Source organism: Lycorma delicatula, chromosome 11, assembly GCF_047948215.1.
Source record: "Lycorma delicatula isolate Av1 chromosome 11, ASM4794821v1, whole genome shotgun sequence".
Taxonomy (NCBI): Eukaryota; Metazoa; Arthropoda; class Insecta; order Hemiptera; family Fulgoridae; genus Lycorma; species Lycorma delicatula.
The window spans coordinates 33,392,813-33,418,375 of record NC_134465.1 but is presented as its reverse complement, the minus strand read 5'-3'; the positions used below and the strand labels follow the sequence as shown (position 1 = coordinate 33,418,375).

The 25,563-nt window shown below is 28.9% G+C and overlaps 2 protein-coding genes across 9 annotated transcripts in view; one reads left to right on the top strand and one right to left on the bottom strand.

Annotated features, from left to right (window-relative positions):
• The window catches only part of LOC142332078 (FHIP family protein AGAP011705), a 78,138-nt gene extending 71,547 nt beyond the window's left edge, over positions 1-6,591 (bottom strand). For all 8 annotated transcript variants that reach the window (XM_075378262.1, XM_075378261.1, XM_075378269.1 and 5 more), the window contains exons 1-2: positions 6,091-6,591; positions 680-852 (exon numbers count right to left, since the gene is read on the bottom strand). In XM_075378262.1, coding sequence (XP_075234377.1) covers positions 680-852; positions 6,091-6,246 — 329 coding nt within the window. In that variant the 5' untranslated portion in view covers positions 6,247-6,591. The remainder of the gene's footprint in view (positions 1-679; positions 853-6,090) is intronic.
• Positions 6,592-17,921: 11,330 nt separating this feature from the next.
• Positions 17,922-23,643, top strand: LOC142332077 (zinc finger matrin-type protein 2). The gene is made up of 5 exons (XM_075378260.1): positions 17,922-18,078; positions 18,848-19,068; positions 19,815-19,888; positions 22,578-22,723; positions 23,245-23,643. The coding sequence occupies exons 1-5, from the start codon at positions 18,064-18,066 to the stop codon at positions 23,389-23,391; spliced, it is 603 nt and encodes a 200-aa protein (XP_075234375.1). The 5' UTR covers positions 17,922-18,063; the 3' UTR covers positions 23,392-23,643.
• The last annotated feature ends 1,920 nt before the right edge of the window (positions 23,644-25,563 follow it).

Here is a 25,563-nt window from a genome sequence, read left to right as displayed (position 1 = left end):
AATATTTTTGTACCTTACACTGTTTTTTACTACATTTTAGTACAGTACAGTAATTTTATTCTTATTTTGTGGGTAGATTACAGTAGTACAGATTTTTTTTTTATTCAAATATGAACAGGAAAAAGTGTTTTATTTTCAGAAAATCATTAAAAAGAACTTAAATTTTTTCAATGTTGTTTTAATTAGAACCTAATTTTTTATTTTAATTTTAATTTAGATGAATTTTTTCTGAATAGCGAATCCCTCTAAATAACGGACAAACTGTTGTTCCCAAGCCATGTCTAATATTGACAAGTTTTACTCTATACACACACACACGCGCACACAATTTTTAGAACAGCATTTATTATTTCTCATTTAAACAGCACAAAAAGTATCATTTATATGTGTTAAAATAAGTACTTTATACCCTCATCAAATATTTTATGATTCCAGAGATATTTCATCAGTAATGGGCCTTTTAAAAATAAAAAAATAATTTTCGCTATACATTTTGATTGTAAAACTTGTTATTATAGTGAAATTTTTTATACTTAACAGTGTAATTAAACAGAATAGGAATTATCCTTTCTTATTGTCTATTAACAGATTTTTATCACACTTTTACATTCAAATTATTTCTTAAATAATATAAATTTAACATTAAAAAAAATTTAAAAGTACTACAGGTATTACTTACATGCCAGTAATCTCTCCCCAGTTAAATAATTTATCTAATAAATTTTGACTGAGCAAATAATCAAGACATGGTTTGTTAGTCTGACTATACTGTAATTCAAGTAATAATAACATCATTAATTGTTTTAAATTGTTAACCACACCGAGTATATCATCCTGCTTTACAGCACTGGTCTGAAATGAAAAGAAAACAATTTTAATAAATATCATTATTATAATTTTATATTTAACTAATAGTATAAAATAAAAACCTGGTAGATTATCATAAGAGCCATATAGCCCGCTAATGGTGGAATGGTTAATATGCTGGCTTCTAGATCATCTGGTCTTGGGTTTGGTTCCTAGTAAATACTTATTTTTTTAACCTTTCATCCATCTCATGTTTACTTCCTTGTACGAAATGAAGAAAGCATTGTTATCGCGAAAATTTTTAGTTTTCAGATTTCAACAGAATATTTTGATCATCCCTGAATTCATTTTGACTAGTTTTGGCGTCACATCATATGTATCTTGCATAACTCAAGAGCGATTAACTGTAAGATGTTAAAATTTTGGCTTAAGGACTGTCGTAACATCAGGTTGTGCACCTTCCCTTATGATTGCAATCGTCTGAAACAATCCAAAAAAATTTGGATTTTGGTCTTTTTCTTAACTGCAGTACTGAGAGCTTTTCAACGATATAAGAGATACTTATTTTTATTAGTTCCAGAGTTATAATAAAATTTTAATTAATGAAATATTTGGATTGTACATGGGGAAGGCACATTGGTTTAAATCAGACTTCATCTCCTTTTTTTTAACTTTTTTTTTTAATTTAAATATATTGATTTATTAATCATTTTTAACCTCTGATTGTAAAAAAATTTCACAATAAATAATAATTCAATAATAATAAAAAAAAATATGAAAAAACATCAGAAGTTATTAATGAAATAAAATTTTACATATTTTTCATTTTAAAAATTGTGTATATTTATGTAATTTAATAGGCATACAAGGAAGTCATGTGATGTCAACAACAGATTTTTGTATTAGATTATATGCAGCAAAAGGTCATAAATAAATATAAACAACTACAACAAATGGTTACTGAAATGAAATGGTAACATGATTTACAAAAGTTTAATACACAATTTAAAATTAGATGATCATTTCAATCATTAAATAATCATCAATAGATCCCAAGGGGGAAAATTACATGCATATGTGCACAAACACACACATACAAACATATGCACACACACACACACACAAAGGGCTGTTTATTTGCAAATTAATATTTATACATTCATTTTCCTCGATGTAAAATAATTTCTTTTTAACAATTTAAACACCCATCTAGCTGTAGGTTTTAAGTAAATTTTTTATGCATGGATTTTAATTGATTTACCAATTTATAAAAAAAAAAATAATCAACAAAAAAATAAATAATATAAGAGACTTAAAGATCAGCAACTAAATTATAATTAAATCTGATTAAGTGAACTAGATTAAAAATATATATTATGAAAATATGCATATATAACCACAATAAGCATTCTATGATACAATCAATACAAAATGTGAAGAATGAAACACTACACATGAAAAGGTTCCAAAATCTTGCTAGGAATTGAATCCAAATCACCTAATTTTAGAAACCAAGCACACTAACTGGAATACCAACTGGTTGCATATTTTTATTTATTTTAATATCACATCCCTGAACATGTTGCATGTGTTTTTTTAATGAAGAAGATAAGATGAAAGAAATGATTAGTGTAATAATTCCAAACTAAGAATTGAAAATTAATTGTATTATCTATTACAAAAGACAGCAGGTTATACATTTTTCACCTGCCAAAAATTTCCAAATCATATTCTAGACTATAACCTAGCCTCAGCAAGGGAAACTAAGACATAAAATTCCACCAAAATTGACAAGAACAGAGACAGTGACAAGAACAGAGACAGGCAAGTGACCATTATGTATAAAAATTAGAAAAATCATACACAGGAATTGATGAATACATAACATCACTACTACCATGATTTCAATACAATTCGCTTTTGTGTTTGTCAATACCAATTTCAAACATCTTTATTTTAAAAAACTAACAAATCAAATTAAATCTATTATCTTCACCACTATGGTTTATCTTAGGTGTTTATGGAAAAATTGCTTGAATGTTTTTAATAATAAAATAAACTTAAAAAATTTATGGGCTTAAAAAAAACAAACTTTAAAAAAAGAAAATAACACTTTCTTTAATTTGCCTTTTGAACTCTGGTCCAAATAAAAAACACCTACAATTTACTAACTTTTAATCTGACAATTTCAAACTCAAAATTTAAAGGAGAAAACTGATAAAGTATTTTTAAACTGGATTTATTTTTTGTAAAAATTTTTTCCATACTTATTCTTGTTATTTAAAGTGTAATCCTGCACATATCACAAGAAATGTATATCTTGATAAAAAAAAATTAATAATAAGAAAAGAAATGCAGAACAACTGATTGTGAACTAATGCTCTCTGGAACGCAGAAACATAATTTTTTGTTATTCTAGGTTCATAAATTAACTTTCTCGAATTTTCACATGAAAATACTTTGAATATCAGAATTGCATGTACGTAATACAACTATATAGTAGGTACTTATAGTAACCTATACAACCATTATGATTTTAAACAAAATTTGGAATTATGATGACAAAAAATATATCTATAATAATATATGAAGACAGTATAATTTTTTGGTTTAAAAAATAATCCACTTATGTTATCTAAAAAACATTAACATAAAAAAGGAACTTCTTAAAAATGTCTAAAAAAGAATATTCAAGATTGGCCAACTTTTTAAGAGTGAGGACTTGAACATATAATATGAAATGATATACCTAGTCTTTTATTATAGTTTTTAAAAACTGGTTCGGTGGTTCTAGAATTTGGTACTACAGACGTTAAAAACATATTATCAAAAGTTTCTCAAAAGTGCATAGAAGCATCCTCCTTCTGCAATCGTACTATAAGAACATATTAAAAAAATCTGGCTTACTAAAGATCAACTATTTTGTTTTAATTATCAACCACTTTTCCTAATTTTGCTTTATTTTCAGTTTATTTACAATTTTTCTATTAGTAATCACAGCTAGTAACCTCTTTAATTATTTGAACATGTTTCATTATATACACAAAATGATAATTATGTATTTAAAGTAGTTTTTGGTATAATTAGTTAACATTCTGTTCAAAATTCTAAGTGTTTCATCATTTTTAATAAATTAAAATCTGATCCACTTTTCCAAATCAGCAAATTACATAGAATACAGAACAAATATTACCAAAACACTTAATGCAAATAATTATACTTATATATAACTTCATACAGATCAACTTACTTATTAAAAAATTTATATGTATTACATACATACATGTGCATGCATGCATGCCTCTCCCCCCCCCCAAACACACACACACATATATACACACACCAACAGAGATATGATTAAAATATAAAATAATGTATAACATAATTAAAAAACAAACTTAGAGGATGCAAACTGAACTATAGTGACAGCACCAAGTATTACATTGGGCAAACTGGATACATATTTACCCACAAACAGAAAAAACAAATTCAAGCATTATGTACAACTGAATTAAACACTTACATTATATAAATATTTAAAAGCCATCTCAAAGGTACTGGACATATGTTCCATATAAATCATACATCCATCAAAATCATACACTTAATACACCTGAACAATAAAATCTTAAAAACCTAAATTTAAAAAAGAGATATTACATAAAATTCAGATCAAATAGATTATTTGACTGGATTAAATTATCCTGTAACCTCTTTAAGACAATCAACTGCTACTGACTACAGAGCTATCTCACCACTGCTAAGGAAAAGTAGTATGTTGGTATAATGTTGTAAAAGTATTATGAAAAAAGCTTCTGGAAGCATAATTCCAAGTATTTAGAGTCATAAACACAATAATTTTATTAAGAAATATAATAAAGAAAATAGTAAAAAAAAAAACAAAAGATTCCAAAATTCTATGTATCTCCATAATTATAACAAAGTATAAGAATTTTGAAAATTAACTATTCATTCACAATCCATCTAACACACTATTATAATTGCGCTAGCACACTGTTATAGTTGATCTGTTATCAGCAACACTTTTTTCAAGTCAAATGCAATTCAATTTAGTGGACATATACTGACAAGTCAGTACTTCAAACACTCTGAAGCCGATTGCCAGGAAGTCAACTAATCTAATTAGCGATATAAATACTACACATTTTTGATCAATTTTACATTCACAAACTAATCTGTTCTTGTTTTACATGACAGTGGATATTCATTGCTCAGCAATGTTTTTTTATTATATAAAGTTTCTTCAGGATAATGTATATACAGTCTATATGCAGAGGTGCTCTCATAAATTTTCCAGAACAGAGCATTTGATTTCATGTTATGATTTGATTTGTATAGCAGACTGCAAGAATATGATCCACATACACAGGCAGTTTGGCTACATTAAAATTTTATGAAAAATGCACATTTATTTCAATGTTTACATTAATAAGAAGCAAAACTTATCTTTTTCATATCAAATGTTCCACTTTTTTTGTGAACTAGATTTTCAGTAATTTATTTTGTCATGGATATCCAAACGTAAGGACCATTTTCAAGCAGACTGATTTTTGTATTTGGGTTATATTATTGATAGCTTTAATTTAAAACAAATTTTATGTGACTTTAATGACATTTCAGCATCTGTGCACTCCTGTCTGGATGTTAACAGAAAACTAGTATATTCCAGCTGTTTAAAATAAACATAAATCCAGTCATGTTATATTGCTTTTAACAGACTCATTTTTTTAATTAATATTGTAAAAGGTAAATACAGTGATAATGTTTAAGAACAAGGAATAAGAACAAAAACGTTGTCCAATAGACATGATTTTCTGATGACACGTTTTTGTCATTTAAACTCACTAAAATTAAAGATAATGTAGTTTCATAAATTGTTACTTTTAATTACATACGTTTTTCAAAATAAGAAACCAAGATCAATACCATTAATGCCTTTACCTTTAATTGAGAAGTTCTAAACGCCCATGTAAAATGAATTTATGCAGACGAATATTGTAACTCCCTAAGTAATCAGTAGAAAATATAATAAATTACTGGGTTTAATTGTAGGCAATATACAAGTAGCATTTCACATTGTAAAACGTTTCATATAAAAAAATAAATGCATCACCACAAAGACTGTTTGTAAGAACGATAAACAAAAACAAATGGTAACATTTTATTTCTGTAAATAAATAACCTTCAAGTACGCCTACACGTCTCATTACTACATTTTAGTTAACAAGAAAAGTTTTACAAATAATATTTTTATTCACTCACCTTCGTTCTAGCAATAATTTCATAAATTTGTTGCCAATGCTTTTGAAAACTGGCATAACAAGCAGACGGATCACACTCTTTGGCTGGAGACGGTGAATGAGATGACCTCAGTTTCCCTAGAGTTCCACTAAATGAGTTATTTTTAAGCCAACTCATTTTGAATAAATGTTAAATACCATGTATAAACACTTAAATTTACAAAAATACTTTAAGTCAAAGTAAACAGCGTAAGATAAATTTAATAAACAATATAATTAAGCATTCGTACACCTTAACCTACAGGACCAACACTATTTTAAATTTAATACCACCATAACACCATACATATTTAACACTGATTTTTTGTTAATTTGCAAAACTAAAATTATCATTATGCACAGCTAATAAATTATCAGGTAACCATGAAATAGAGAATCAAGTACTAAATCGTAATATATTTTTTTTTTTAAATTGACAGACATTTCCTTACGCTCCTTCGATGTCATCTGGTTCACCTGACATCGCCATTTTCACAACGTGATGCCAATATAACAAAAATTAAACTATTCACTAAGCTTACCCTACTTAAAAATAATTGAAATTATTCCATAAAATTATTATTTGTGAGATATAGATTACTTATTTAAAAATCAGATGTATAGGTAATTTAGATAGTATAAACCTTTTTTGTCGATGATGATAATAATAAAAATTGTTTAATCAATTTAATAAGCTTGCTGTCACCCATTCAAAAGTTATCACTTCACAAGAGAAAGAAACAGAAGGACATACACTGCAAGAAGACTTTACCAAACGCAATAGTGTTTAATATGTGTACTTTGTCCACCTGTGTGAAAAGACTATTAAATTAAAATACAGTAATTTTTTGGAAACGAACCCTAAGGTAAAGAGTAGGTAGAGCAGGTCTTATTCTATTTCAATTTTTTTTTAAGTTAAGGGATAATTATCATTTTGACAACCAAAATGCCTTTTACAAACCTTATTAGCACTTTTCAAAACAGGTTAGCACAGCTGTCATTTTGATTCAGTTTTTTATACTGACAAACCATGAAATCCGAAATCTTCCAGGTCCCGCCTACTTTCCTTCCAAGGACGAACTCAAGACATCCTTGAGGAGATTCACTAAATCACATTAGTTGTATCTGGTTCACACCCCATTGATGAATGGCTCTAACATGGTTATTCTAGTCTGCGTCGCGACCTCATGAAAATGTTTGGAATATTATAAAATACAATTTTCAACAAAAAAAAAGTGATTATGCATTATTATTCTTTTTTTTAATTTGGAGTGATTTAAAAGAAGCTATAATCATGTTACTGGATCCTTTAAACATGCTAAATTAACCTTATAAATTAGATAATAAACCATACTGCTATTAAAAAATCAAGCTTTTAGAATTCTTATTATACCTTAATACTGATCCTCCGATAGAAGATAATTTAATTTATAACAATCCACAACATTCTCGAAATGATAAAATGATAGTTGGTATCTCCACGAATTCTACGTGAAGAAATAAGAAGAACTAATACCCACATCTACCCCAATAAGTAAAACAACGTTACAATTGTTAGATAGTACCTGTCAATTGTCTATCCTGCAACAAAACTCACTAAAAAATCTCGCAAAAAAAAATTTGAAAATAACTGTAAAAATTCAAATTATCATTTGTATGGTTTACATATCACAATTGAAGGATTTAAAAATCACATACACAGCCACATCGACAAATAAACCAACCTTTCAAAATACTGCATGAACTTAGGTATTGTTTTGTCTGTAGACCATTATCTCCATTCAACACCCCGAAAATCATCTTCTTTTTCTTCTTCGGTCCATCCAGGATTAGTCCAATAACTTGTTCATGCCTAATTCTTATCCTCGGTCTTTCCGATGTGTGTGTATTTTTCTAATGGCTGATACTCCATCGCTCTTCAAGATATCCTTTTCATAAAAATACACAGTAAGCGATACTCAACCTTGCCTTATGAATCGATGCTTAATCAAATAGGAGCAAGGATTACTCCAAGCCCTCTCATCCATATTAATTTCTGAATCCGTCTTCTTTGTAACATTGAACTGCAGTCTCAATTCCACGCACACAAATCAAGAAATAAAAAAATAAAGAATTTAAGAGAAGTAAAGAAAGGAAACATTTAGTATAAAATTTAAGAAAAGGAAAATGAAAGTAAAATAAATGAAATAAAATAACAAAAAGAAAAGAAACGTAACTTTTTTATTTTTGCAAAAACTTTATAAATGATAAAGTTTTACAAACTGTTGCAGATAATTTATTGAAATGAATTTAATATTATTATTTATTTGTGTTATTGAATTAATGAATATGAGGATAACAAGACAGATAATAAATTCGACTTTATATTTTGTGGTAATTTGTTAGTTTCCTGATTTCATTTTCTTTTATTTATTGTGACGGCGAGCATTTTTATCGGCTGAAAAATATTCCATAGTACATTGGTCACTTGAAAGTAGACGAAAATTATAAGTTTCTGGAGACCGAGCGATTGCAACAGGTGAAAGGTAGCGATGCGTTAAAAAATTGCGTAATATTTCTCTACTAAAAGATCACGAAGAGTACACCAGAAGTACAAGTATCAGCTAATAATCATAATCACAATCTCGATCTTACATTATTTTATCACACCTTAACGTGCGCGCAACTGAGTCAACATCTCTGCCATGAAATTTCATGATGTTCGCATCTCATCCTCACTCTAATAAGATAAGTCGCCGTGACTTAAAAAAAAAAATAATAAAAATAAGTAAAATTTTAGATGTATCTCGGTAGTCTTTAACTTCAAGTGTTTATCTTATCGTGTTACATATTCACTGATAAAAATCGGTCTTATTAAAGATATCTTCTGCGTATCTTAGTAAAGATCGCAGCCCAGGTGCTGGAAAATTATAACTAGCTCGACGTCTATATTCCCTATGACGATCTTTGTCTTAAAATGATAATCAAGGCTATAAAGTTAGTCATGTCTGTTATGTAAGAAGGACGCAGTTGTTATTTAATTATTTATTTAATTTACTTTTTTCATAATTTAATTTTAATGATAATAATTGAAGGATAACTTTTCCTGAAGATGGTTGAATGACAGAAAGTACTAGAAAAGAGACTGCGGATGAATTGTTGGTAAGGTATTTCATTTATTTATATATAAATAATATTATATACCAGCTGTGCCATGTTTAAAAAACTTAACTGAAATATTTGAATCTTAAGGGAAGAAGCATCGGTTCGAATCGACTTCATCACCTTTTTTTTTAATTTAAATTTATTGATTTATTAATAATTAACTATTAACCTCTCACTGTAAAAAAAAATTTACAATGAGTAATAATTCAATAATAACAAAAAAAAATGTAGAATATCAGAAGTTTTTAATGAAATAAAATTTTATGTACTTTTTATTTAAAAAGAAAAAGTGGAAATATAATTTAACAGGCGTAAACGAATTCATGTGTTCTCCACATCAGGTTTTTAAACTAAAAATTATGACTATTGAATTTACCAGTTGTGGTAGGACAGGTAAAATTTATCTTTAACCACACCCCTCCTCAGACTTTCACTTAAATCGTTTAAAATGTGCTATTGAGTTCGAAGAACCTGTTTGGGCGATTTTGACGGGTCATTGTTTTTGTCTCAGTGTTTCCTGGGATTTTGCAAACAGAAAAACCCGATTATTAAAAGAACTACCAGCCTTTGTAATACCGCAATGGAACACGTACTGTACAACGTCCTGTTACAAACCTTTGTTCACCCTTCAGACCTGACCTGAACAAGCCTAAGATAATCACTTATCATTTAATCAAATTATCATTTGTATGTATGTAAACCATACAAATAATAATTTGAATTTTTACAGTTATTTTCAAATTTTTTTTGCGAGATTTTTTAGTGAGTTTTGTTGCAGGATAGACAATTGACAGGTACTATCTAACAATTGTAAAGTTGTTTTACTTATTGGGGTAGATGTGGGTATTAGTTCTTATTATTTCTTCACGTAGAATTCGTGGAGAAACCAACTATCATTTTATCATTTCGAGAATGTTGTGGATTGTTATAAATTAAATTATCTTCTATCGGAGGATCAGTATTAAGGTATAATAAGAATTCTAAAAGTTTGATTTTTTTTAATAGCAGTATGGTTTATTATCTAATCTTTACGTATAATCTTTACGTTTATTATACAATCTTTAAGTATAAATCGTAAATGAAGAAATAGAATTTCCCTTGCGTTGAGATTATTTGGTCGTTTGTTATTTAACTTTTTTGAATTACAATATTTTTTTAAAAATGGAAATGCTCGTAATAACCAATTTTACGGTACGTCAATACCTTGCTAAAAGCAAGTTAATTTATCATTAATCAAAAAAACCAAACAATTTCCGGAATTATGCTGGTTATAAGCGAGCTCGTTTTATTCGTGATTTTCACTTTGTTTCATTTGAGAAAAATATTTAAATTTAACAAAAATGATTAATCACTGTTTATCGGGAGCTCAGTGCTACGTAAATGCTTTATAATTTTAGTCTTGATCAGCATTAATGGAACTTACTTATTTAAAATTAGCGAAAACGTTATAAATTATGGAGATTTAATCATATTTATCATTAAATTCAATTTTTTTTATTTTATTTATATATATTTTTTTTTTTACAAAATTAGATGAAAATATCGGTTGTAATGAAAATATAATTTCAGCTTACTTCTTTGTTTGTATTTATTTATCAAGATGCACAGAAATGATTATAGTATATTTCGATTTTTTAACATCATTATAAATCGTAAAATTTATGATTCATAAATATTGAACATTACAGTTTCTTCAGCAAAGGTTTTAAATTTATATATTCATTAATTTTTAGTTGATAAACGGTCCAGTTTAAAGGAAAATAAAGGATCACGTAATGAGGTTTTCTTTATTAAAATACTAACAATATGCAATTCATTTTTAAAATTTAAATAGAATCTTTTTTATGTTGTAAAATTAAAATAATTATATATTGGATTAATTAATATTAACTGTTAATTAAAATAAAATTTGTTTGTAAATTAAGGAAATAAACCACATCGAATTGTTATCAATCGAAATTACAAATAACGCAGTCCAGAAGGTTTTTTACGTTGTGTGTGGTTATTTAGATAGATTAGACGTATATGGAATTCGTTATCAATATTTTGTTAATTATTTATTTGAAAAGATGATTGAAAAAATTATATTGATATAAAAATTCGGTTAAACTGATTTTTATTGCTGATATTCATACTTTTCTTGAGAATGAATACATCCGTAAATTTGTAATGTATTATAAAATCAATAATTAATTTTTTTTGTCTTCAGTCATTTGATTGGTTTGCTTCAGCTCTCCATGATTCCTTATCTAGTACTAGTCGTTTCATTTCAGTATGCTCCCTACATTTTACATCCCTAACAATTTGTTTTACATATTTCAAACGTATCTTACCTGCACAATTTTTCCCATCTATATGTCCCTCCAATATTAAAGCGACTATTCCAGGATGCCTTAATATGTGGTCTGTAAGTTTGTCTCTTCTTTTAACTATATTTTTCCGCAACACCTCTCCATTTGTCACTTTATCCAGCCATCTGATTTTTAACATTCTCCTATAGCACCGCATTTCAAAAACTTCTAATCTTTTCTTCTCTGGTACTCCGATCGTCCAAGTTTCACTTCCATATAAAGCTACGCCGCACCAAACATATACTTTCAAAAATCTTTTCTTGACGTTTAAATTAATTTTTGATGTAAACAAATTATATTTCTGACTGAAGGCTCGTTTCGCCTGTGCTATTCGGCATTTTATATCGCTCCTGCTAGTCCATCTTTAGTAATTCTACTTCCCAAATAACAAAATTCTTCTACCTCCATAATCTGTTCTCTTCCTATTTTTATATTCAGCGGTCCAACTTCGTTATTTCTACTACATTTCATTACTTTCGTTTTGTTATTGTTTATTTTCATGCGGTAGTTCTTGCGTAGGACTTCATCCATGCCGTTCATTGTTTCTTCTAAATCTTTTTTACTTTCAGCTAGAATTACTATATCATCAGCATATCGTAGAATCGTTATCTTTTCACCTTGTACTGTTACTCCGGATCTAAATTGTTTTTTAACACAATATATATTTTTTAACACGGGGATAGGGTTGTTTCCTATCCCCGTTACTTGGGAGTACTAAGGGAGTCCTTGCCGAACTCCCTTTTTTATTACGGCTTTTCTTATGTTCTTCAATTATTACTGTTACTGTTTGGTTCCTGTAAATGTTAGCAATTGTTCTTCTATCTCTGTATTTGAACCCTTTTTTCTTTTTTTTTAATGCTGAACATAATAGTTAATTAGGAATTCGAAATTAAACCTCTTCAAAAATTATTCCTTTTGAACTAAGCCACATTTTGATATCATTTTTTTCTATAACACGGCTGGAATTCTTTTCGTTTAATGATAAGAAGCTTTGTCGAAGACAATAACCGAATTCTCTTCCAAAGGACATAATACATCGCTAAACTATTTCTAAATAATTCAAATTCGTGTAATTTTTTTACGAATCGCGTTTTTATCAAAATCTCACCTTTTTTTCAATTGACCTGCGGGGTTTTGTTTTCTTTGGAGACCGTAATTCATTAGTAGATTCATACTCGAGAATCACGTTGTACACTGAAGCAGCACAACTTCTACTTACGTTAGCAGTTTATTAACATCTGAAATCAACGCCGTTTGATTATTCTGTAATTTGTAAGCATTACTCTGCTTTTGTAAGCATTTAAATGATGTGTTTTTCGCACGACTTAAGGGCTTTTTTTCGCAGCCCACAAATCTTTATATATAAAAATGTTAAGTTCGTTTGTGTACGCTTCAAAAACTCAAAATGTTCTGCACCGATTGAGCTCAAATTTTAGCACGATATATAACCCACATCAAAGATTGTTTTTATCTATTTTTCGCATCAGTCACATACTCGCGACCGTGAGAAAACAGTTTTTTTAACGGTCAGCTGTGTACCAGTGACCGCGCCATCTGCCGGAACCGAGGGGAACACTCGCCATACTAGCTAACGACAACCGCAGTCACATTTTAAACTACCTGTTACCAATTACATTGTTTATTAACAAAAAAAAAAAACGTATCCACTTGCATCTGATTCAGATTATTATACAATCTGAATTAAATATTCACTTTAATTGAGGTACATTTGTGTAATCGTGTCGTGATTGAGCTGCGCCTTTCACCAAGCTCTGAATTTATTAGAAAACACCAACAGTGGGATATATGTATTAATGACGCGTGCAACACTGCACATCCAAACCAAATTCGCACATTATTCGCAATTATATTGACCGCTTGCTTCCCTTCATTTCCCACAGAGTTATGGGAAAGATATCGATCGCATATGCTGAGGATATTTTGCATAGAGTACGCCTAGAAAATACCAATATGACCATGGAATTTACAGAAGGCATTTACAACAAAGCATTGAAGATAATATTGAAGATATTATCATATAACAAGATAAATATTGAAGATATTTATCAAGTGCTTAGCTATTGCAAATAAAGTTCTTAGTCAATTGGGAACGCCAGCACCCACCCGAGCTGCGATTACTTCATTTGATGTGGATTTACACCGTGAACAGAGTTACAACATTGGTGATCTTCAGTCATATGTCCAATCAAACATTCCCAAATTAACGCGTGAACAGAAAGGCATTTATAATCGCATAATGCAAATGATAAATGACGGAGTTGAGGGGACCTTCTTCTTGGATGCGCCAGGAGGAACTGGGAAAACATTCCTCATTAGATTGATTCTAGCAACGGTTCGATCAAAAAATGACAATTATCCTGTTGCGGAATATTAATCAGCCAAAACTCTGCAACGGCACGCGACTTGCAGTTAAGAAATTAATGAATAAAGTAGTGGAAGCAACGATTTTAACGGGGCCTGACTGTATCCCGACCGATACACCATTTTAATTTAAAAGATTGCAATTCCCAATTCGATTGGCATTTGCAATCACAATCAATAGAGCTCAAGGTCAATCTTTAGAATTGTGTGGTTTAGATTTAGATACGGATTGCTTCTCACATGGGCAATTGTACGTTGCGTGTTCCCGAGTCGGCAAACCAGATAGCCTTTATATCTACGCAGACACTGGAAAAACAAAACATATTGTATATCCACAAGTATTGCAAAATTAAACTTCTATGAAACGTATGCTTTGTTTTGTTTCTCATTTCTCATCCATGCAACCAAAATGTGCCACAGCGACGCGTGGCGGGTAGAGCTAGTAAATTAATATTTATTTAAATAAATTTAAATTTAAAAAAACGTTAAAAAAAAGGAGATGAAGTCTGATTCGAACCTTCCCCTAAGATCCAAATATTTCATTAAATATTTTATTTATGGCTACAACTGTGAAACCAATGTAAATAAGTACCACCTATGATATGAAAAGCTCTCAACAAGTGCTTATTACTGCAGATAAGAAAAAGTCCAAAATCCAAATTTTTTTGGATTGTTTCAGACGATTGCAATCATAAGGGAAGGTGCTCAACTAGATGTTACAACAGTCCTAAATCCAAAATTTCAACATACTACGGCTAATCGTTTTTGAGTTATGCGTGATACATACGTACGTATGCGTAATGATACGTACGTATCATTTTATTTTAACAGATTAAATGTATCACGTTACTGACTTATATCCAAAAGGTTCTGGATCAGAATCCCGTTAATTTTTTACGTACGAAAATATCATATTTAAAAAAAAATCTGATGTGGACACCATATGACTTCCTTGTACGCCTATTAAATTACATATACACATTTTTTACTACACTTCACTTAAACTTATTTCATTTGAAAGTGAGATACGATCCTCCAATTCTTTAATAATGTGGACAGTTATTCAATTGCGAAATACAGTATTAGTTTTTATTAACATCAAATATTTAAACAGTTATTAATTCAACAATCTTACATGAAATATTAGGATAGAGTAAAAGTCATTTTATTACTCATATTACTAGATCAGTAATATTCGTATCTTCCTGAGTTGCTGGTTAACAAATGCTTCAGATTTCTGGTATGTCGTATAAATAAAAGTTAACAGTAATTAAACTTTTCCGTTTAGATAACTTCTGTATACTGGTTACAAATGTTAATTTTGACCTTACGGTGTAAAATATTCATTTTTTATTATTCCATTATTTGGTGAATAATCAAAAATGAAACGAATAGTGAGTAATAAACAAGAAGATAAATATGAAGAGGAAGAAAATGTTAAAACCAAAGAAAGAATAGAAATATTAAGAGATGATAAATATAAATAGGAGGAAAATTTTAAAACTAAAGAAAGAATTAAAAGATTAAGAAAAGATTATGAATATAAAGAGAGAGAAGGAGATATATATATATATATAATTTGAAAAATAGAGAACGTGCACGCAAATTAAGATCAGAAGAACTATATTAAAGCCAAAAAGCGATTAAATGGTTGGCAACAAAAAACAAATAAACGAAATGATGATCAACTCCAACTTGGGAAGAATAATGTCCGACAATATCAGAGGAGTAATGAACTGAAAGATAAATTTTTTTTGCAATGTTTTAAAGATTGGACATGTATGCTTCAGTGTACATGTTGTTCTCGTTAGGGTCTATTTTTCAGTCACGCTGTAGTTAGGTTTAAGGTAGATAAAATTTAACAGAAATTTCAGAATAATTAAATAAAATTAAACCAGAAATCCAAAAGTAATTCGATTCTAAATTACAATTTTCAATTAATAATAAATAATCAGATATTTCACCAGATCTATTACATACACACATTAGAATAAATTCTTATTAAATTACATGTACAGATTTTTAAAAGTACATAAAATTTTATTTATTTCAGTATAACTTCTGATTTTTTTCATATTTTATTTTTTATTGTTATTATTGAATAATTATTTATTTGTAATTTGTTTTACAATCACGGGTTAATAATTATTAATAAATCTATATATTTAATTTAAAAAAAGGAGATGAATTCTGATTCTAACCGATATGCCTTCTCTTTTAAGATCCAAATGTTTCATTAATTAAAATTCTATTTGTCTGTAACTCTGGAACCAATGAAAATAATACCACTTATGATATATTATTGAAAAGCTCTCAATGAGGGTTTATTACGGCAGTTAAGAAAAAGTCCAAAAATTATTTTTTTTATGGATTTTGGGCTTTTTTGAACACTTTTGGTCGAGTCGATTGCAATCAAAAGGAGAGATCCACAACTAGATGTTACAACAGTCCTAAATCCAACTACGGCTAATCATTTTTGAGTTATGTGAGATAAATATGTACGTACAGACGTCATACCGAAACTAATTAAATGGATTCAGGGATGGTCAAAATGGATATTTCCATTGAAATCTCAAAACTGAAATTTTTCGCGATCACAATACAATACTTACTTTATTTTGTACAAGAAAGTAAACAAGAAAAAAATTTATAACACTAATAATTTTATCAAACATGGTCAGTTGGTATGATTATATAATTAATAATTAAAAAACCCACTTACCAACAAATCTTTTATATATGCGTTCAAGCGGTTTCAGAATAAAATTCCATCATCAGGAACTAAATATACATTTTTTTATTTCAAATTAATTTCAATTAACAGCTTCCAAACTATTATTGTATTTAATTATTAATTTCTTGTAGTTGCATGACTATTACTTTATTATTTTTAATTTTTTTATGAAAAGGCGAAATATCTAACCCATTTTGCAAAGTAATATTAAATACCGTTGGAAAAAAAATTAATCTAAGCCACTGACTCTATATAACTGGATAGGGGATCCTTACGGTGTAAATACAACTAATATTGAAGCAAATTTCAGCGCCGCAGAATGAGCGGCTGAGAACTAAAAAAAAAACATTGTACGCTTGCGCGACTTTATCGTGATGGTAGGGATGTTTATTTTACTAAAGTCAGATAACCAAAAGAACGGTCATTTTCGCAACACAAGCAGAAATTTACTGACAGTTGTAGAAAATTTATATAGACATCAAATATATATTTATATAGAGATCAGTATTCAAAATACAAAACCAGAACAGTTGTACTGCATCGGCTTAAAACGGAGTTTTATCCCTACTCTTACATATCTTTGTGCAGTTTCATTTTTAGTTCTCTCAGAACTGGTCGACCTGTGACTGTAGAAGACTACACTTCATTTACACTCATACATATCACCCTTATTCATTCTGAAGTAATTCCTGACGGTGCTTCCGAAGGTTAAACAGAAAAAAGATATAAATACATTTAATGAGTTTAAATTAGAAAAAAAAATATTTGGCTCTCATTTTGCTATAATTGGTGATGAAACATAATGTGTTATGGGACTTACAAATAAAATTTAATTGTTTGATATTAACTCATTAAATAGCACAGTTTATGAAAATATTTTATAATCAGAAGTAATAAATTTGCCGAATGTACAATAAATATCAGTGACGGTGATGTTATAAGTTATGCGTCACGTGAGGATATAAAGAAAACAAACGCAAACTAGAATTTGGTATGATAGGAGGATCGACCACCACAAGATAAGCATAAGAAAGATTGCCAGGAATCGAATCGAATTGAAAAAGATTTGGTTTCCTGTCGCCTATCCAATTCATTGTTAAGAATCGGTTGTTCCTGTAAACCGATTCTCGACTCTTTCGTTCAATATAAATCTAATCGAAGGAACGACTCGTTCACGATTCTTCCCGTTACTAGTATCCGGTTACATAGAGAACTGTGATACGAGTATGCCCTCGTTAAGTGTTGTTTATTAGACATTTATTATTACATACTAAAATCGCTCGATACTTATACGTACAGTATTTGTAGTTTTGACGAATTTAGAGGTTCGTTATAAAGTTTCTTCATGGCATCGTCTAGTGTAAGTATTTTAATTATTGTACTATGTTTAAACTGTGTTAAAGTATACGTTTAGGTGCGAACATATCATTTTCTAAAGTTTTACGTTTAAATTATATTTGTTTAGTTCATTTTTTTGTAGGTTATGTTTTCATAGCTGAATTTTTCAGATTAATCATTTTTATTACTCTTAACAATTCCGTAATGAAAATAATAAAAAAATTCATTTATATTGTTATGATTCTTCTTGAAACTGATGAAAATTGTAATTCGGTATCTACCAAGCAAGTTAGGTTATTTCTGTTTTCTTGTAAACTTTTGATTTTTATCAGAAATATGAATGCATTCAGTTTTAAGGCCTTGAAGGCTTGTTAATTTTTAGATAGTTGTGTTATTTCACTTATTTATGTGTATGTTATGAAGATTTTTATGTTTATTACCATGTGTGGTAAAAAATCATTTTTAAATTTATAATTACAAATTACCACATTGAAGTGACAAATACTGGTTCAATTTATGAACTACTGTTTTCCATATAAGTGACAGTCAAATAAATCTTTATAAAATGTTTTATTTATGATCTGTTATAAGTAAAATTTTGATTAAGTTATGGCCACTTTAGCTAGAGTATGTTACACATGCATCAAATTGAAGAAAGTGTTCTGCGTGGAAATGATTGAAAAATTAAATTATATTTTTACATTATATGTTTTATTTTATTGATAGCTATAATTTAAAAATAAATTAAATGCTTTAATTTATTACTAACGTATTTATTTTGTTTCTTGCAGAAAATTGAAGACCATCGTCGGAAATGGGATCGTGATGAGTATGAAAGATTAGCTGCGCAGAGGATACAAGAGGAGCTTGAGGCTCATGACAGAGCTCATCATAAACAGCCTCCTGTTAAACGTGAGCTATTAAAACAGCGCGATTATAGGGTTGATCTTGAATCTAAATTAGGGAAGAGTATTGTTATCACAAAGAATACACCATCATCACAAACTGGAGGGTACATATATTTAATATTATTAGTTATTTAAAATATTACCCTCAGTTATTATATTATACAGATTTTTGTAATTTTGTTTTCAATGATTGTTGGTGGTGAGAATTATATTAAGTTCATTTTTAACATCTACCTTAACTAAGTTTACATTAATTTCTTTTTTGCACTTACATCATACCATTTAGTCAGTTTACTAGAAGTGGTATTGGTGATGTTCTTCACTATGATGTCAACTATTGTGTTTGCTGGAGGCAATATAGTGCAGTCAAAAAAAAAATTTATGGTTAATTTTTTTTATTAAAAATTAATAATTTTATGCAATTCTTATTATTAATTTACTTTGTTTACTTCTGATATGAATGTTTATTCCGGAATGTAACACCCATGTAAATCGAAGATGCACTGTATAATAAAATTATATAAATAACCAAATACAATTGTATAAATTGTATTTATACAAGTATAAATACAATCGAACCAAACTTAACCTATGCTTGCATCTTTTGCTAGTTAAGGTTAGCGAGCATACCTGAAGTTTGGTTGAATTATATTTATTGATTATATCAAGTTATTATAATTTTATTTATTTTCTCATTTCTGTGGCACCATCTAACAACTAATTACAATGACAACTATGGCATCTTCTTGAAAAGTATCAGTTGTGCTTAATCAATTCATTTCAGCATTAAGGAACTGAGAAAGTAGCAGTATGATGTGATTAATTAAAAATTTATTTTTCTCTTTTTCAGATACTATTGTAATGTATGTGACTGTGTGGTCAAAGATTCTATCAATTTTCTTGACCATATTAATGGAAAAAAACGTAAGTTGTTTATTTGTGTAAAATACATTTCTCATTATACTTATACTGTGAAAATAATAGGAATTGTTTATTTTTAAATTATGTATTATTTTTACATTAAAATAATAACCTTCAAATTACCCTACATTACATCCAATACACTTGTCCAAACAGTTTTCCATTGCTCTAAACAATCATCTTTGAACTCTTTACTTATTACGCCTTAATTGGCATTGGCCTTTATTTCACCTCTTCTATCATGCAAAAGTACTACCTTGAGGTCCCTTTAAATCATTGGAATTGAAAAGAAATTGCACCATGCAAGATTGGGCAAATACAGATGATGGGGCAAGCAGATCATTCTGTTTCTTGTCAAAACAGGCACTGTCAGGATGGAAAAACCATTCATCTCTTCATAATTTCAGTAGTTTTTCCATACAGAAATCTTTTGATAATGTCCAAGTAAAATGGCTGGTTTGTCTATATTTATGATCTTCATTGATTGCATCATAAATTTTTTCAACACTTTCATTGATTCAAATGTTTGCAGAATGCCAGATTGCAGATGGTCTTCAATTGGCATTTCTCCTTCTTTGAAGCATGAAAATTACTTACAAATACTTGCAAAGCTCATCACATATTCTATGTAGGCTTTCTAAATCATTTTGAGTGTTTCCAGTGGTTTTTTCCAAAAAGGAAACAAAAATCTGTATGTCTACATGTTGCTCGTGATTTTCATGCATCTTGTTTTTGCCAAAATTGGAAAATAACAATTAAAAATTCACTGTGCTTCTGTAGTACCTCTCGAAATGGTAGCCACCTAGCATACTGACTGGAAAGAGTTCTGCCTAATCACCCAGTGGCAGAAGTGTGAACTCTCAACCCGCTTCCCGTATAAATACAATTTCTATTATTTTTGGGTTTATCCAAATTATTATTATCATTATTTGCTTATGATACAAAAAAGAGCTGTGCTAAATAGTTGTGAAAATAATAGTAGGCAAATGCATTATCTTTAACTGCTTTTGTTTTTTCTTTACCACTCTTTTGAAAAATAAAGCTACTGTTAATATGCATACTGAAAGAATGTATATTTAATTTTTAATTTATATCAAAAATATTTAAAAGTTTTTGTAAAATAAATAGATATAAATAGTATTACACTAAATCTATTAGTGTGTTATTATCTTTATATTGATGTATTGTTCTACATTATATATATATATATATATATATAAAACTATTGTGATTGATAGTGCTGATAAAGATTACATGAAGTTGTTAATTGTTTTATACTAAATTGAATTATATTTATGATTTATTTTACTTATATAAACAATGATATGAGTTAGATAGGTTGCAAAAAAAATTGAAAGAATCCACTTTTCTTTTGTGATGTTATCATTCCTGCATGCACGTTTCTAATTAATTTATTGCCAATTAAATACATGTATAGAATAAACTGCCGTAATTCATAACTTAAAATTGTACTCATGAACAGATTTGTCTGTAGAAAATTTCATAGGGATCTGCTAGATGCTTACATTTAATATCCTTTTTTTATTTATATCAGATTTCTTTCAGTCATGTTTATGATTATCCTTGATGCCAGCTAAACCAGTGACACTATAGGCAAACATAATTGAAAAATGGTTTGATGTTGGTGAAAATCTCTGTTGTGTAAATTTGGTTAGGTTTACCATAAAAAAAATGTTATATTATCTTTATTTTGGAAATTACGAGGGCTATTCAGAAAGTAAGGAACGTTTCTACCTGATGCCGCCAGGCGCACGCCAATCGCGTATATATTGGTGTGCTCATGCTTGGCACCTCAGTCAGCATCCAGCCATGACAACGGGAACATCTCTGCACTGCCTGTTTTTTTATATACAAATTTGAAATGTGTGCTGCAATCGAAAATCCCGCCAGTTGTGAGGTGCAGTCTGTGATTAGTTTTTTGTTGGCAAAAAACTTAAAACCAATATAAATTCATCAGGAACTGTGTGAAGTATACGGGAACAACGCAATGAGTGAAAGTTCTGTAAGGAAGTGGTGCATTCAGTTTAAAAATGGCCGAACAAACGTTCACTTTAAAGAGAAGAGTGGACGTCCGAGCACTGTGACTGACGATCTGGTCTCCAAAGTTGACGAAAAGATTCGTGAAAACCGCCGTTTCACAATAACTGAGCTTTCTCTATGTTTCCTACAAGTTTCACGGACTTTATTGTTTTCTAATTGTTTCACAGAAGCTAGGCTACCACAAATTTTGTGCAAGATGGGTGCATCACTGAGTGGTTGAGATCACAGGCGGCAGAATTCTATGACACAGGAATTTTAAAGCTTGTCCACTGCTATGGCACTGCTTGTGCCTGAATTTGTATGGTGATTATGTTGAAAAATGGTATTTTAGTCCCCTCTTTCACATGTATATAAAAAGTTGTACTTGGTTTTTTAAAATTCCAAAACGTTCCTTACTTTCTGAATAGCCCTCGTATATTCCAAAAAAGCTTTTGTAGTATTTGTTATTTTCGACACTTTATTTAATTTATAAAGGTTAGTTAATTTATAAAGGTCTATTTCTAGGTGGTAGTCACAAACAAAGCATTGAAATGAGAGAATCATAATTTTAAATCATAAAACTCCATTGTAGCCTGCATATTATTATTTAATTTATATATATATATATATATCTTTTTAATTTTATTTTCAGATCAACAGAATCTGGGAATGTCAATGAGAATAGAAAGGTCTTCTTTAGATCAAGTTAAAAGACGTTTTGAAGTAAATAAAAAAAAATTAGAAGACAAAAAGAAAGATTACGACCTTGAATTAAGGATGAAGGAACTTAAAGAAGAGGTAAATTATATAACCAATTTGTGTAATTTCTTTTTAATTGTAAGCAATATATAATTTTTTATCAGATAGTAGTTGTTCTCAGTTAACTCCTAACTCTTTAGTTTAATTTGTGAGAAGAAAAAAGACAGACTTAATCCTGAATATGTTAAAAAATTGTTTAATTAGATAATAATTTTCAATAAAATTCTTTTAGGGTTTACAATACTGCTTCATTATTTCTTTAAAGAATAACTGAAATACTTCCAAAAAATTATATAAAAATAGTTACAATTTTTTTTTCTTTTTTGATTTTATAACATACTGCTTTATGTTTCGTTTATAATTTTCTCTTTAAAGTCTTATCTACAATAAAGAAAAATACAAGTTTTATCTTGGGATAACACCATTTTTTCCTATCTGGGTATTACAAGAAAATATGAAGTATATGGTAAATGAAGCCATTATAAAGATTCAATAATTGTGATACTATAATTGATTATTTTGAAAAAATTATTTTATTTTTTTGTTTATTACCTTTTTAGGAAGAAAAAATGAAAGAATATAGGAAAGAAAAGAAGAAGGAACGTAAAAGAAAACTAGAGGAGCATGATGAATCAGAAGATTCACAACGATCAGAATTAGCTTCGATAATGGGTTTTTCTGGATTTGGAGGATCTAAAAGAAAATGATATATTCATTAAGTTTTTAATTTAAGTTTGAATAAAAAACGAAGATTATATGTGTGAATAAACACATTTATTCTTATACATTTGATTATTCTTTTCTTTTGTTATAGTTTTATGTTAATAAATTATAATGTAAAAAACATATGTTTATTAAATTTTTATTTTATTACTTTTTAAATTTGTAAATAGTATTGTATTTTCTTTATGATAATAAGTTTTGTATTTTTATTAAAGAAGGTAAATTTTAATTTAAAATTTGCATTGGTTATTTTCTTATTTATAAATATGTTCAATGTATTGATAATTTGCTGCAGGAAGAGGTTAGTTAATGAAATTGTAAACTGCTTATTTTCTAATTGTGGGTTAGGTTACATAGTGGATAAAATACAGTAAAATACAGATCCTTATGGATCTGAAAGAAACCAGTGTCTCACAGATATTTAACTTATTAACTTGCACTTTATAATCTAAATGCTTCAAAAATACATTATTATATGAGGATCATTTGGAAAGTAGTATTCAATTTATAGTAACAAAAAAACCAACAAGTTTTTTTCAGCAAAACTATTTAAAATAGCTCCCTTTTCTGATAGTCATGTATATGAGGTGTGTTCAAAAAGTAATGAGAATTTTTGTTTTTTGGAAAGAATTTTATTTATTCATCTACATTAATGTTATCCCCTTAAAAATAATCCCAATTAGATATAAACTTATGCCAGCGTTTTTTCCAATCCCCAAAAATTTCAGCTATTCACTTTCTCAACTATGCTTGTAAAACGACGGCCCTTTAATATTCTCTTTATTTTTGGGAATAGAAAAAAGTAACAAGGGGCCATGTCTGGTAAATATGGCGGCTGGGGTATCATTACAATGTTGTTTTTGGCTAAAGATTGACGAACAAGCAATGAAGTGTGAGCAGGCGCATTATCGTGGTGTAAAAGCCATGAATTGTTTTGCCAAAAATCCAAGCATTTTTTACGGATTGCTTCATGCAAACTGCATTGAACTTGTTTGTAGGTAATACTCCTTATTGATCATTTGACATAACCTTCATATTTGACCGTTCTTGTCAAGCTTTTTTCAGTCTTGGTGATCCAGAATGCCTCCACTGGGACGATTGAGCCTTAGTTTCAACATCATATCTGTAAATCCATGTTTCATCAACTGTTATGACATGTTTCAGTAGTTCTGCATTGTTGTTGACTTCATTTAGCGACTCCTGAGCAACTACCATTTGTCGCTGTTTTTTTTTTAAATTCAACAATTTTGGAATAGATTTTGCTGTCACACATTTTATACCCAAAATACCTGAAAAAATTTCAGGCATGAGCCAATTGATATCTCAACATCATCAGCAACTTCTCTGATTGTGATTCGGCAATCATTCATAATCATTTCTTCCGCGTTTTCATCAGTTGTTGATGTGCTGGGGAGTCTAGGGCGCTAATCATCTTCAACGTTTTCATGACCTTCTTGGAAACACTTATACCACTTTTAAACTCTTGCTTTACTCACAGTAGACTAACAAAAAGCAATATTTAACATTTTTAAAACATTGCTACACGTTTTTCCATTCTTATAGCAAAATTAAATATAGATTCTCCGATCCATTATTTATAGAAATAAAAAAAAGCCGATCGTACCAAAACATGTGTTATCTTTTTGACAACAGACTAAACAAACATCCATTATGACTAAAAATATACAGATACTTTTCAGACATGTTTACCAATACAACAAAAATCCTGAGTGAGAATCAGACTAATACAACCTGCAAATTTTCAAAATTCTCTACTTTTTGAACACACCTCATATTTAATCACTTATTGTAATTCCATCTGAGTTATATACCCATGTACTATTATTCTGCCACCATTCATTGATATAAGTAGTCATGGATTTCTTGAAATCATAATCACTCTCACAATGCTTTCTTATTAAATATTTTTTATTTGATAAACACATGGTAGTATCTAGAAACAAACAAGCTGTATACTGCATGGTTAAACAAATTTCCTACTTTTAATTTTTGCAATATTTTTTGTGTTTATAATTAACCCTGCATGGAGCCAGCTCCATTGTGTAAATTTTTCTGTACTCGAGATGAATAGTAATAGATTGACACACTAATCATGTTTGATGAATATATCAACACAATTATTATTTTATTATCAT

Coding starts and splice junctions, on each gene's coding strand:
- LOC142332077 (XM_075378260.1), top strand. Junction 19,069..19,814: donor CCATCATCACAAACTGGAGG/GTACATATATTT, acceptor TCTCTTTTTCAG/ATACTATTGTAATGTATGTG. Junction 22,724..23,244: donor TGAAGGAACTTAAAGAAGAG/GTAAATTATATA, acceptor TTACCTTTTTAG/GAAGAAAAAATGAAAGAATA.